This window comes from Petromyzon marinus, chromosome 45 (assembly GCF_048934315.1).
Source record: "Petromyzon marinus isolate PM22_M1 ecotype Great Lakes invasive population chromosome 45, UKy_Petmar_22M1.pri1.0, whole genome shotgun sequence".
NCBI classification, from domain to species: domain Eukaryota; kingdom Metazoa; phylum Chordata; class Hyperoartia; order Petromyzontiformes; family Petromyzontidae; genus Petromyzon; species Petromyzon marinus.
In genome coordinates, this window is record NC_133711.1 from 10,958,892 (window position 1) to 10,971,831 (window position 12,940).

At 54.0% G+C, this 12,940-nt stretch overlaps 1 protein-coding gene across 2 annotated transcripts in view; it reads left to right on the plus strand.

Moving 5' to 3' along the window:
• CARMIL1 (capping protein regulator and myosin 1 linker 1) overlaps positions 1-12,940 on the plus strand; it is a 63,491-nt gene that overhangs the window by 38,378 nt on the left and 12,173 nt on the right. For both annotated transcript variants that reach the window (XM_032971265.2, XM_076074094.1), the window contains exons 20-29: positions 1,238-1,292; positions 2,316-2,488; positions 3,851-3,919; positions 5,127-5,220; positions 5,687-5,785; positions 7,894-8,022; positions 8,407-8,538; positions 9,755-9,933; positions 10,959-11,046; positions 12,269-12,448. In XM_032971265.2, the coding sequence (XP_032827156.2) occupies positions 1,238-1,292; positions 2,316-2,488; positions 3,851-3,919; positions 5,127-5,220; positions 5,687-5,785; positions 7,894-8,022; positions 8,407-8,538; positions 9,755-9,933; positions 10,959-11,046; positions 12,269-12,448 (1,198 nt within the window). The remainder of the gene's footprint in view (positions 1-1,237; positions 1,293-2,315; positions 2,489-3,850; positions 3,920-5,126; positions 5,221-5,686; positions 5,786-7,893; positions 8,023-8,406; positions 8,539-9,754; positions 9,934-10,958; positions 11,047-12,268; positions 12,449-12,940) is intronic.

Consider the following 12,940-nt stretch of genomic DNA (forward strand, 5'->3'; position numbering starts at 1 on the left):
TGACTGTAATACGTAATAATACATAATACACGTTGACTGTAATACATAATAATTAATACACATTGACTGTAATACATACTAATACATAATACACGTTGACTGTAATACATAATAATAAATAATACACGTTGACTGTAATATGTAATAATACATAATACACGTTGACTAATACATAATAATACATAATACACGTTAACTGTAATACATAATAATACATAATACACGTTGACTGTAATACATAATAATACATAATACACGTTGACTGTAATACATAATAATACATAATACACGTTGACTGTAATACATACTAATACATAATACACGTTGACTGTAATACATACTAATACATAATACACGTTGACTGTAATACATAATAATACATAATACACGTTGACTGTAATACATACTAATACATAATACACGTTGACTGTAATACATACTAATACATGATACACATTGACTGTAATACATAATAATACATAATACACGCTGACTGTAATACATAATAATACATAATACATGTTGACTGTAATACATGATAATACATAATACATGTTGACTGTAATACATGACAATACATAATACACGTTGACTGTAATACATACTAATACATAATACACGCTGACTGTAATACATACTGATACATAATACACATTGACTGTAATACATACTAATACATAATACACGTTGACTGTAATACATACTAATACATAATACACGTTGACTGTAATACATAATAATACATAATACACGTTGACTGTAATACATGATAATACATAATACATGTTGACTGTAATACATGACAATACATAATACACGTTGACTGTAATACATACTAATACATAATACACGTTGACTGTAATACATACTAATACATAATACACGTTGACTGTAATACATGATAATACATAATACACGTTGACTGTAATACATAGTGATACATAATACACGTTTACTGTAATACATAATAATACATAATACACGTTGACTGTAATACATAGTAATACATAATACACATTGACTGTAATACATAGTAATACATAATACACATTGACTGTAATACATAATAATACATAATACACATTGACTGTAATACATGATAATACATAATACACGTTGACTAATACATAATAATACATAATACACGTTGACTGTAATACATAATAATACATAATACACGTTGACTGTAATACATAAGCTGAGCACATCAAACCTACAACGTGTTTTACTCTTGCAGGAACGTGGCACCGGTTCTGGATAACATCGTGCAGATGATCCAGGACGAAGACTCGGTACGTGTGAACTTTGACCCAAACCCCTCACACCTGTGTGTGTACGTATGGGTGGGGTGCGCATGTGTGTGTGGCGTGTGCGTGTGTGTGTGCACACGTGGTGTGTCTTAAGCACGTGTGGTGTGTGTGCACGAGTAGTGTGTGTGCACGTGCACGTGGTGTGTGTGTGCACGTGCACGTGGTGTGTGTGTGCACGTGCACGTGGTGTGTGTGTGCACGTGCACGTGTGGTGTGTGTGCACGTGCACGTGTGGTGTGTGTGCACGTGCACGTGTGGTGTGTGTGCACGTGCACGTGTGGTGTGTGTGCACGTGCACGTGTGGTGTGTGTGCACGTGCACGTGTGGTGTGTGTGCACGTGCACGTGTGGTGTGTGTGCACGTGCACGTGTGGTGTGTGTGCACGTGCACGTGTGGTGTGTGTGCACGTGCACGTGTGGTGTGTGTGCACGTGCACGTGTGGTGTGTGTGCACGTGCACGTGTGGTGTGTGTGCACGTGCACGTGTGGTGTGTGTGCACGTGCACGTGTGGTGTGTGTGCACGTGCACGTGTGGTGTGTGTGCACGTGCACGTGTGTTGTGTGTGTGCACGCACAACACACGTGTTGCCTGGTGTGTGTGTACGCGTGGTGTGTGTGTGTATCCGTGTTGCGTGTGTGTGTATGTATGCATGGGGTGTGGTGGCTTGGGTGGGGAACCGTGAACGTAGTGATTGGTGCATTGCACGATGAAGCCAGCGAGCATCTTTCACTACTGGATATCAGTGATGAATGTCAGAACCAGTCTTGGTCCTCCTCTATGTCTACTCAGCCTTACACGAGTACCCAGTGCACTGCGTGGACATCGGTAATGATGAGACGAAAGGTGGCCGGGGTGTGGCGCTGGCCACACCACCCCCTTCGTGCGCCGTGCCGGCCTTTCAAAGGTGCTTGCTGACAGCACCTGCCTCCTCAGCCGTCTGTTGAGGCTACACGGCCGATTGTTGCCTTTGTCGCTGCTGCTGCTGCTGCTCGCTGCCGTTCGCAGCCTCTGCAGTCGTTGTCCTTGGCGGACTCCAAGCTCAAGGCGGACCTCACCATCGTGATCAACGCCCTGGGAAGTAACACGTCGCTGACGCGCGTCGACCTCAGCGGGAACAGCATGGGCGACATCGGGGCCAAGATGCTGGCCAAGGCCCTGCAGATCAACACCAAGCTGAGGCCTGTTCTCTCGCGCGTGCGCTTGCCGGCTCGTCCCCCTTCTCCCCATGCGTCCATCTTCTCTTTAACTACGGCCAGTGGTGGGAATGTGCCGCGATGTGACGGTGTGCCGGAGAAACCCCCCAGCACGCGTAGCAGGGGGGCGAGGAAGGGGGTGACACTCACAAGGGGGTGTGGTGCCGCGGTGGCGAGATGCTCGCTACCTCGCCTGGTATACAGGAAGTCGTGGGTTCGATCCCGACCCTGACGTCTGTATGTTTGGAGTTTGCACGTTCGCCCCGTGGTCATGTGGATTTTTCCCTTCACCTTTAGAATAAACATCACGCGTTTAGAGTATTTGGCTGCTATAAATTTCCACGTGATGATAAGCCGCCACATAGCTCAGTGGCCTTACCTGGTAAAATAAAAATGGTTTAGTTTATTTTTTTTTAGTAAAGCTCCACACAGACAGATTCAAGAATCCGCTGCTATGCTGCCCCCTCTGCTGGCCATCTCTTGGTCTGCCCCAAACCTACATTGCCTGCCACTCGCAAAACGGTCTCGCACTCGAGTGCCAAACAGACTCGATCCTGACGTCTTTGGCAACGGACTTATCGGCTGGTTCACCGTGCCGGCGTTTCCAAAACACCACGGGTGTGTATCGGCACACTTTTCTGGCTGGTTCGGATCCCTGCACCGAGATGTTTTTTCTGCTGCTGGGGAAAAAATGTCAGCAAGCGCGAGCCGCTTGACCAATCGGTTTCACTTCGCTTTTTGAGATTCGGTCAAACTTCATAACACCGTCCTACAGACCAGTAACACCGATGAGTCCTAATCAATATCGTAGGGTGATTATCAATTAGAATACATTATTGTCCAATTTAAATGTGATTGGTTGTTCATGTGAGCTCGTGATTCCTGCTGTGAAAAAGCCGGGTTAGGTGACACGGTTATTCTGACTTCCTGGATATTTGCCTGAGGATGTTTGACTTGGGTTCAAGCAAAACGTCGCGTATCTAATCCGCTGCTAAATGTATTCGTGAAGATTGTTCTCCGACTCTCCGACAGTGAGTGAGTGGGTGAGTGAATGAGTAACTGAGCTGGAAAAATAATAATCGGCGAATTGTCAAACGCTTGTTCACTGCCTGCCCATTTAATGTTTGACCAGGTGGTGGAGGGTATTAACGACACAAATTTGATCGGATTATTTACGTGGCCTGACCCAAAACTCGATGACGAATTCATACTGGAACTTTTACATTGACATTTTCCACCGTTGGCTAGAACCCACGGAGAGTAACTCGGGCCCTGCCGCTCTGCCACCGAATGTGCCGCTGCTGTTGAGGTGCGCTCACCCTCGCTCCGCTGTCACCCTGTGCACAGGACTGTGATCTGGGATAAAAACAACACGACCGCACAAGGCTTCCAGGATGTGGCGGGAGCCCTGGAGAAGTACGTCTCTTCTGTCCGTGTCAAATCCGTGTCTTGTCTCCTCTGTCCGTGTCCTGCCCCCTCTGTCTGTGTCCTGTGCCCTCTGTCCGTGTCACGTCCGTGTCCTGTCCCCTCTGTCCGTGTCAAATCCGTGTCTTGTCTCCTCTATCCATGTCCTGTCCCCTCTGTCCGTGTCCTGTGCCCTCTGTCCGTGTCCTGTCCCCTCTGTCCGTGTCACGTCCGTGTCCCGTCCCCTCTGTCCGTGTCCTGTGCCCTCTGTCCGTGTCTTGTCCTCTCTGTCCGTGTCACGTCCGTATCTTGTCTCCTCTGTCCGTATCACGTCCGTGTCCTGTCCCCTCTGTCCGTGTCCTGTGCCCTCTGTCCGTGTCTTGTCCTCTCTGTCCGTGTCACGTCCGTATCTTGTCTCCTCTGTTCGTATCACGTCCGTGTCCTGTCCCCTCTGTCCGTGTCCTGTGCCCTCTGTCCGTGTCCTGTCCCCTCTGTCCGTGTCTTGTCCCCTCTGTCCGTGTCTTGTCCTCTCTGTCCGTGTCCTGTCCCCTCTGTCCGTGTCCTGTCCCCTCTGTCCGTGTCACATCCATTCCCCTCCTGCACAACCCCCACTCTGCCGCCACTCTCGCGATGTCCGTGCGCCGTGCGTCGCCAACGTGAGATCCTGCCACTGCCCAACGAGCAATGAGGCATCGATGCTCACAATTCCACGATCGTAGGTGCTGCTCGCTAACGGCACTTTGCCCCCAAACAGTCTTGTTAGGGTCATACGGGGGGATCTCTCTTTGCGTGCATGCGTGTGTGCATGCGTGTGTGCATGCGTGTGTGCATGCGTGTGTGCATGCGTGTGTTACGTACGTGCGCGATTGCGTGTCCATGCGTGCATGTGTGTGGTGAGAGGTAGTGTAGCGGTTAGCAGCAATCGAACCGAGTTTGAACCGAGTTCGATTCCTGCTCACAACCAACGCCAGTGACGATTATCTGAACCGGTTCTGGGCCTCCCCTCGGTTGACTCAGCTTCAAATGAGTACCTGGTGCTATGCGTGAACATCGCCACCGGGGAGACAAAGGCGGCCGGGCGTGGTGTTGGCCACCCACCCCCTCGCGTTTCATAATGCCGGTTTTCATTGGTGCTCGCAAACATTACTTTCCCTAACAGTCTGTTCAGGCTATACGGGGGATCTTTGTCTTTGTTGTGTGTACACGTGCGCGTGAGCAGGAACTACACGCTGCGGTACATGCCGACCCCGGTGAACGACGCCTCCGTGGCCCTCAAAGCGAATCCCGAGAAAACGGAAGAGGCCCTCCAGAAGGTGGGCTAGCGGTTAGCTCCTCCTAGCGCTGTGAACCCGGCGGTGACCCGAGTTCCATTCCTGTTCACGGCCACCAACACCGGTGACGATTACCTGAACCGGTCCTGGGCCTCTGCTTGGTCGACTTGGCCTCAAATGTGCAGTGTGTGAACATCGCCACTGGGAAGACAAAGACGGCCTGGCCTGGTGGTGTTGACCACCCACCCCCTCGTGTGCCGTGACGGCCTTCATAGGGGCTTGCTAACAGCACTTGCCCCCAACAGTGTGTTCAGGCTAAAAGGGGGATCTTTGTGCGCATGTGTGCGCATGTGTGCGCATGTGTATGCGCGCGTGTGTGTGCGGGCTAACATGTTTCTGCTTGTGTGTATGCGCGCGTGTGCATGCGTGCGCATGTGTTTGTGCTTGTGTGTCTGCACGTGTGTGCGTGTATGTACTTGTGTGTGTGTGCGCGCTTGCGTCTGTGCAGATCGAGAACGTGTTGCTGCGGAACCACGAGAGTCGGCGCTTCTCCCCCGAGCAAGCGTACCGGCTGCAGCAGGGCATCGTGACGAGCACGTCGCAGCAGGTCACCCCCCCCCCCCGCCCCCCCTTCCTCGCCATCGTCACACTCCTCTCCTCCGGCTTCACCGTCACCGGCGGCGGCGGTGGCGGTGGCGCGCAACCGCAACCCGCAACCTGGGAAATCGGTTACCGGTTCCCAAGGCCAGGAAGCGGTAACCGATTCCAGTGCGGTGTCGGCAGCGAACGCAGGCAACCGACTGGCTCGCGCGAACGTGCCAAGCCGCACGGTGACTGTGTCGTCGTGCGTTTGGCCCTCGTGTCTCGGCTGAGAGGTTAAAGGCGTGGGCCCTGCAATGTCTCGCTCGCACCGCTGCCGGGGGGAGCGACCGCCACCTTTTGTGGCGCTCTCGAGGGGTATTTGCTCTCCACGTGATGCGGGTTGGAAGTGGTGGCCGTAGCCACAATGTGCCCCACCGCTTGCGACCTGCCAACCGGCTCAACTGTGGTTGTTACCCGTCTATACCGCTGGGTGGATAGAGGGTGGGTGGGGTCGATTTATGAAAACGTGGCCCCATTGTTTCACCTGCCGCACCGGGAGATGGAATCGAATCGGCTACATCTGGATTGCAAGTCCAGCGCGCTCCTAAGGGTTACACCTCTGTGTGCGTCGAACATCTTTCGCGCCGTGCGTAGCCAACCGTGCTAACCGGAGATTGCGTGGCAGCTGCCTTGGTTTCTCGGCAATGTTCACCGCGTCTTCGGCTCCGTTGCTCTCGGTGGTTGTTGTCCGTGCGCCGCGTCGCTCGTCCGGTTCGAACGGAGTCCGCCGCATCACAATTCCCAGTGGCGGGGATTCCACACGTGCCGTAGGTGCTGCTCCCGAAACGGCGGCGAGAAGGACGTCGCGAGGGAAGCCGCCGGTGCGTTTCACATTGAGAGCACGAGCGCTCACTGATGGCGTTGGCCTGACAACCCAATATAGGACCACAGAGCTTGGGCAATTGTTGGTACCGCTTTTGGTCGCCTTCCTTCTCGCTTGCGCCGACGTTTTCCCCCCCGCACCTCCGTGCAAAAAACCCTGCGCGCTCCACAAGCTGCAGCAACGGTGTGTAGACGCTATTGGCGTCTATTTACCAGGTAAATTAAACTTTTTTTTGCCAACTCTCGAACTATGACGCCGGCACGTGGGTTGCCTCCAATCCTCACGAATGACGTCTCGGGATCTTGAACATCCACTCTGAAGCAGACGGCGTTCACGGTTGGACGCAGAGAGGACGTCTGTGAAAATACTTGGGCATCCGTGAACAAAAACACGGAGAGCTTCTTGGCTCATCGGATTCCCCCAGTCTAAAACGAAGATTCTGATTCCGATGGTTAAATCGCACCGCCGCAGTATTGGAATCCCCATCTACTGTCTCTTTATCCCAGTCTCATAAATAGGTACCCTCACGCAATAAAATACCACCACCTTGATTATTTTTCTGTTGCAAATTCGATGTTTCGGACCTTTCAGCCCGTGCTCAGCCAATTGTGTTTTAAATGTTTAAATGAAAACAGAAACGCACAAATGGGCGGCCTGCGAAGCGCAAACCCCGCCGAGCCGCTCGCGCCGCGCGTGGCCGAGTTCCTCGCCCCCGCGGATCTGCACACGCGCTCGGACACGTTTCCACACGCGCACGTGTGTCTGCGTTTCCACACGCGTGTAAATGGTAAAGACAAAGATGCCCCGTATAGCCTAAACAGACTGTTGCGGGCAAGTGCTACTCGCGAGCAGTGCCTATGAAAGCCAGCACTGTGACACGCGAGGGAGTGGGTGGCCAACACCACGCCTGGCCGCCTTTGTCTCCCCAGTGGCGATGTTCACGCATAGCACCAGGTACTCATTTGAGGCTGAGTCGACCTAGGGGAGTCCCAGAGACCGGTTCAGATAATCGTCACCGGTGTTGGCCGTGAGCGGAAATTGAACTCTGGTCGCCGGATTCGTAGCGCGACGTAGCGCTAACCGCGACACTACCGCTTCCAAATACAAAGATCCCCCTGCGTAGCCTCAACAGACTGTTGGGGGCAAGTGCTGTTAGCAAGCGGCAGCACCTATGACACACACGCACGTGGACGCTGCGCGCAACCTTGCCATGCCCCCCCCTCCTTGCGTGCCGTGGTGTTGGCTCACAGATGGTGGACCGCATGTGCGTCAAGGTGAGGGATCACCTCAACTCCCTGCGCAACGTTCAGGCGGAGAGCGTTCGCGACGACGTCAGGACCGCTGAGTCTCTCGTACGCGATGCCAAGAACGCTCGCACAGTAAGTTCACCCCCCCCCCCCCCCGTCGTCACTCGCGCGCCCGCCGAGGTGATCGCCTCGTTCGTTGGTTGTCGTTCGGATTCATCTTCGCCACCCCTCCGCCATAGGAATGAGGAATTTCCACCATTGGCTCAGGGCTGCGAACAGGCGACCACCATCTCGGTGCCCATTCGGCGATAATCGCCACCAATCGCAGCAATGCCGGGGCACGCGCAAACCCAACCCCTCTTTGTGGGGGGTGTCGACAGAGGACTTGCCCCCAATCTCTACTGCCACGACAAGGCCGGATACGGCGGGGCCACGGGCCCCACGTGGGCGGCGTTTGCCGCGTAGCGATGGCGCACGTCACGACGCCGTGCGTGTCTCCCCCCCCCCCCCCCGTAGTTGCTGCCCAACCTGTACCACGTGGGTGCCGAGGCGTGGTACGGAGAGAGCGGCGCCCGCGGGTCGCCCATTCAGGCCAAGCTGGAGCTCATGGCCGGAGAGCTCACCGTGGTCGTCGAGAAGCAGCTGGAGGTGAGGCGGGATTCTCCACCGCAGCCCCGCGACACACCGCGCAGCACACCACGCAGCACACCACGCAGCACACCACGCAGCACACCACGCAGCACACCACGTAGCACACCACTTAGCCCCACAGCACACGATGCAGCACACCACTTAGCCTCGTAGCACACCAACAGCACACCACACAGCACACCATTTAGCCCCACAGCACACCATGCAGCACACCATTCAGCACACCACTTAGCCCCGCAGCACACGATGCAGCACACCATTTAACCACGCAGCACACCATTTAGCCCCGCAGCACATCACTTAGCCCCGCAGCACAACACTTAGCCCTGCAGCACACCACATAGCACACGATGCAGCACACCACTCAGTCCCGCAGCACACCACACAGCACACGATACAGCACACCACTTAGCCCCACAGCACACGATGCAGCACACCACTTAGTCCCGCAGCACACCACACAGCACACGATGCAGCACACCACTTAGCCCCGCAGCACACCACGCAGCACGCGACAATGTACATGTACGTTGTGTGTAGGGCCATGACAAGGTGGTGAATGTCTTCATCAGACACAGGCGGGCAGTGTCGTCTGCCCACGGTGGTTTGAGATGACGTGGACGCACAGAATCTTCCCTCAGCCATTCGGCAGATTCGAATCCTCCCGCCTTTCCCTATTCAAATGTGCTGACCAATGGGCCAATTGGAGCTCGGCTGGCTCGCGGCTGAGGTAATAGCAGACTCCCAGCGATGTATTCAAACAGCAGAGTCGGCTAACTACTCCACGAGCACGTCAGCCTTAACAACCGAGCATCCTCCTTCGGTGTCCTGACGTGTGTATCGGTGCGCGTGTGCGCACCAGCTCATGTGGGGAGTGGTGGCAGAGTAGTTGGCGCACTGCGCTACGAACGCAGAGACCTGATTGGCATGATTTGTGTGATTGCCGTGATTGCCCTTATTGATTTCCCCTGATTTATATCCGAGATTGTCCTCATCGATTGCCGAGATTGCCCTCATGGATTGCCGAGATTTTCCTCATCAATTGTCGTGATTGCCCTGATTGATTGCCAAGATTGCCCTCATCGATTTCCGGCACGATTGGCGTGATTGGCCGGCACTATTGGCGTGATTGGCCGGCGCGATTGGCGTGATTGGCCGGCGTGATTGTCGTGATTGGCCGGCACGATTGGCGTGATTGCGGGCTGCCTGGTAGACGCTGCTGGACTCGATGCTGGACGCGGCGCAGGCGCTGTGCCCGCACGTGATGAGGCCGGGCGGGGAGATGCGGGAGGAGCTGCGTGCGTCCAGCGCCGGAAAGGTCTCCGTGCCGCAAGACTTCGTCCGCAAGGTCCTCCTCACGCAGGCCGCCGCCGACATCCTCAATAAAATCAGGTATCCCGCACTTTGTCACGATTGTCCACGTGCGTGTCTTTGCGTGCGTGCGTGTGTGCGTGGTGCTGGGGAGCGGGAGTGCAGCGGTTAGCGCTACGCTGCGCTACGAACCCAGCGAGCCGAGTTCGATTCCTGCTCACGGCCAACACCAGTGACGATTATCTGAACTCAGTCCTGTGCTTTCCCTGGCCCTAGCATAGTTCGACCCAGACTCAAAGTGGGCTTTTCCTGGTAGGATGGGGATGGTTTAGTTTTATTTGTATGTGTTTGCAATACCTGTCAACCCCTTGTAAGTGCCCTACCTTATTACAGACCAATTCAGACCTTACAGGTCACCCCGTGCCCTTTATAAATCTCAACGTTCACCCTGCAAAGTCCCATCACAAGGGAGAAACACAAACAAATAGACAAAAAATTTGCCCGTATTAAAACGGCTGTACACCGTTTGGACCTGAAAACTCGATTTAACTGTACAGGAATAAGGGTAAACTACATGGGTTGACAGGTTTGAGATACACTCCGTCAAATACACGTCCACGTGCATTTGTAGCGAAAGTACAAGTCACAAAGTGTGAGTGAATCGGGGTCGGTCACGTATGAGCGGTCCGCGTACAATGTGCCTGCGTACTCCGAGACTTTATTGTACTCGAGGGCACCCTGTCCTTTGGGTGATTTGATTACTTTCTTGTACTTTGCACTTCTATCGTGTTTTTTGTGTTGTTTGTTTGTTGTAACGTTCTAACCCCATGCCCCAACTGAACATCTGTGAAAAAGGGCTCTATAGCTCATCGGATTCCTCCAGGATAAATATTCAGATTCTGATTCAAATAAGCACATTGCGCGGTGAGAAAACTTAGCCACTGGGTCGAGACAAAGGCGGCCGGGCGTGGTGCTGGCCACCCATCTCACGTGTGCCGTGCTGGCGTTCATAGGTACTGCTCGCGAACAGCGCTTGCCCCGAGCGCTTGTTAAGGTTGCACGCGGGTGATCTTTGTCCTTGTTGCCGTGTGCGCGTGCGCGCTCAGCGAGGTGAAACTCGCCACGGCGTCGCACCTCTCCGACCGTCTCATGGACGAGATCCTGGGCAGCCTCTCCACGTCGCAGCATCGGCTGGTAGGTTTTTCTTCTTCGCGTGACGTCGGCAGCCGTTCTCTGTTTGCCCGCTGGATGCGGGGCCTCCCCGCGTCTCCATCCACCTCGTCGCTCCGTCTCCGCGGCGCGACGTCCTTCCTGGCGCGCTCGCTCCTTCGCCTGAATTTCTCTCGCCGGCGGCCTCGAGCATCGGCCGTCGTCTCTCTTGGCCGCCGTGCGTCGCTGTGCATGGGTGCCACGGATGGCGAGATGTTAGCTACCTGGCCTGCTATACAGGAGGTCGTGGTGTGCATTTACTCCGGCTCCTCCACATTTGGAAACGTGCGTTTATGGTATTTGTCTGCTCTAATTTCCCACGTGATAAGCCACGTCATTGATCCATCATTTGTGGCCAAGTCACTTCTGAAGGAGAGCTGTATAGCTCAGTGAGCCATACCTGGTAAAATAAATACAATTTAGTTTATTATTTTTAGTGTGCGGGCATCAAAACAGCCCTCACCTATGACAAAAGAACTCCCGCCTCCTTGATGTTATCAGATGGTAACCGTGGTGTGTTGAGAGGGAATAAAGCTGAAAGACCGATGCTAATCGGCTCGTAGCCTCATGGTGCTCACAGCCACATCGGTGGCTAATGGGATGCTGGACAGGTATTGGAGGGTGGGGGCGGGGCTTGGAACCTCTCCACCGTTAAACTCATTCACCACAAAACTACAGAGGAAACACCAAACCAAGCTTGGAGGCCCTGAGGGAACAGTGTCTTCCACTGATAGCAGACATCCACCAAAGGACCCCATTCAAATCCAAAAGAGGCTGGTCTCGGTGACCAACACGAAATTTACAAATCATTCTTCAATTCTATCAAGACGGTAACTTGCAGCAACGGCACCTCATCGCCATCATTAAGGGAAAAATTGGTAACATGACCTCCAGGAAGAGGTTTGCAGTTTCTGAACATTTTTTTGAGGTCTTTGTGGTGGTGGAGCCCAGAAAACACTACGGGGAGAGAGGTGGGGTGACCGGCTCGTACTGCGGTGCACGGTCTCACCGCGTGTCTGTGCGCGTGTCTGTGCGTGCGCGTGTCTGTGCGTGCGTGTGTCTGTGCGTGCGTGTGTCTGTGCTTGCGAGTGTCTGTGCGTGCGTGTGTCTGTCCGTGCGTGTGTCTGTGCGTGCGTGTGTCTGTGCGTGCGTGTGTCTGTGCGTGCGTGCGTCTGTGCGTGCGTGCGTCTGTGCGTGCGTGCGTCAGGGTGAGCACGTGCACCGCTCGGGGCGCCCCGTCCCCCGCGCCCAGCGGCGAGACTCGGAGGAGCTTGACGCGCCGGAGGAGGGAACGCGCGAGCGGCGCGGCGACGAGAGAGAGCGGCGCGGCGACGAGGCCGCGGGGACGCACGATGCCGAGCGGCACGAGGACGCGGACAGCTGCACGGTGCCCGAACCCTCGCCCTAACCCTCACCCAAAAGCCACAGGAACGCTCGCCACACTGCTATCTGAACCCAGACATAGCCCCCTAACCTCACCCTAATCCTCACCCAAATGCCACAGGAACGCTCACCCACACGTTTACCTGAACCCAGACCTAGCCCCCTAACCTCACCCTAATCCTCACCCTATGCGAGGCTCTCACCGTAAATCTAGCGCTAAACCCCTACGCCAGTCGCAGCCAAGTGTCATCAGAGCTCTGTAAAGACTGCGTGATCAAAGCACCCAGTGCCGTAGTCGCTCGTTGCGATTTTATGATCAACGCCGTCCAATTGAAATATTACACGGGAAGCCAGATGATGCTTTTAGAGGATCGTAGACACGTAAGCTTGCCAGGCCTCGGCTCTTTTAATGATGAGCAGTTGCACGCAGATGCAAATGGAGTTTGGCCACATGCCCACAATTGATGGTGCCGGGTTCTGGCTGCATTCCCGTTTG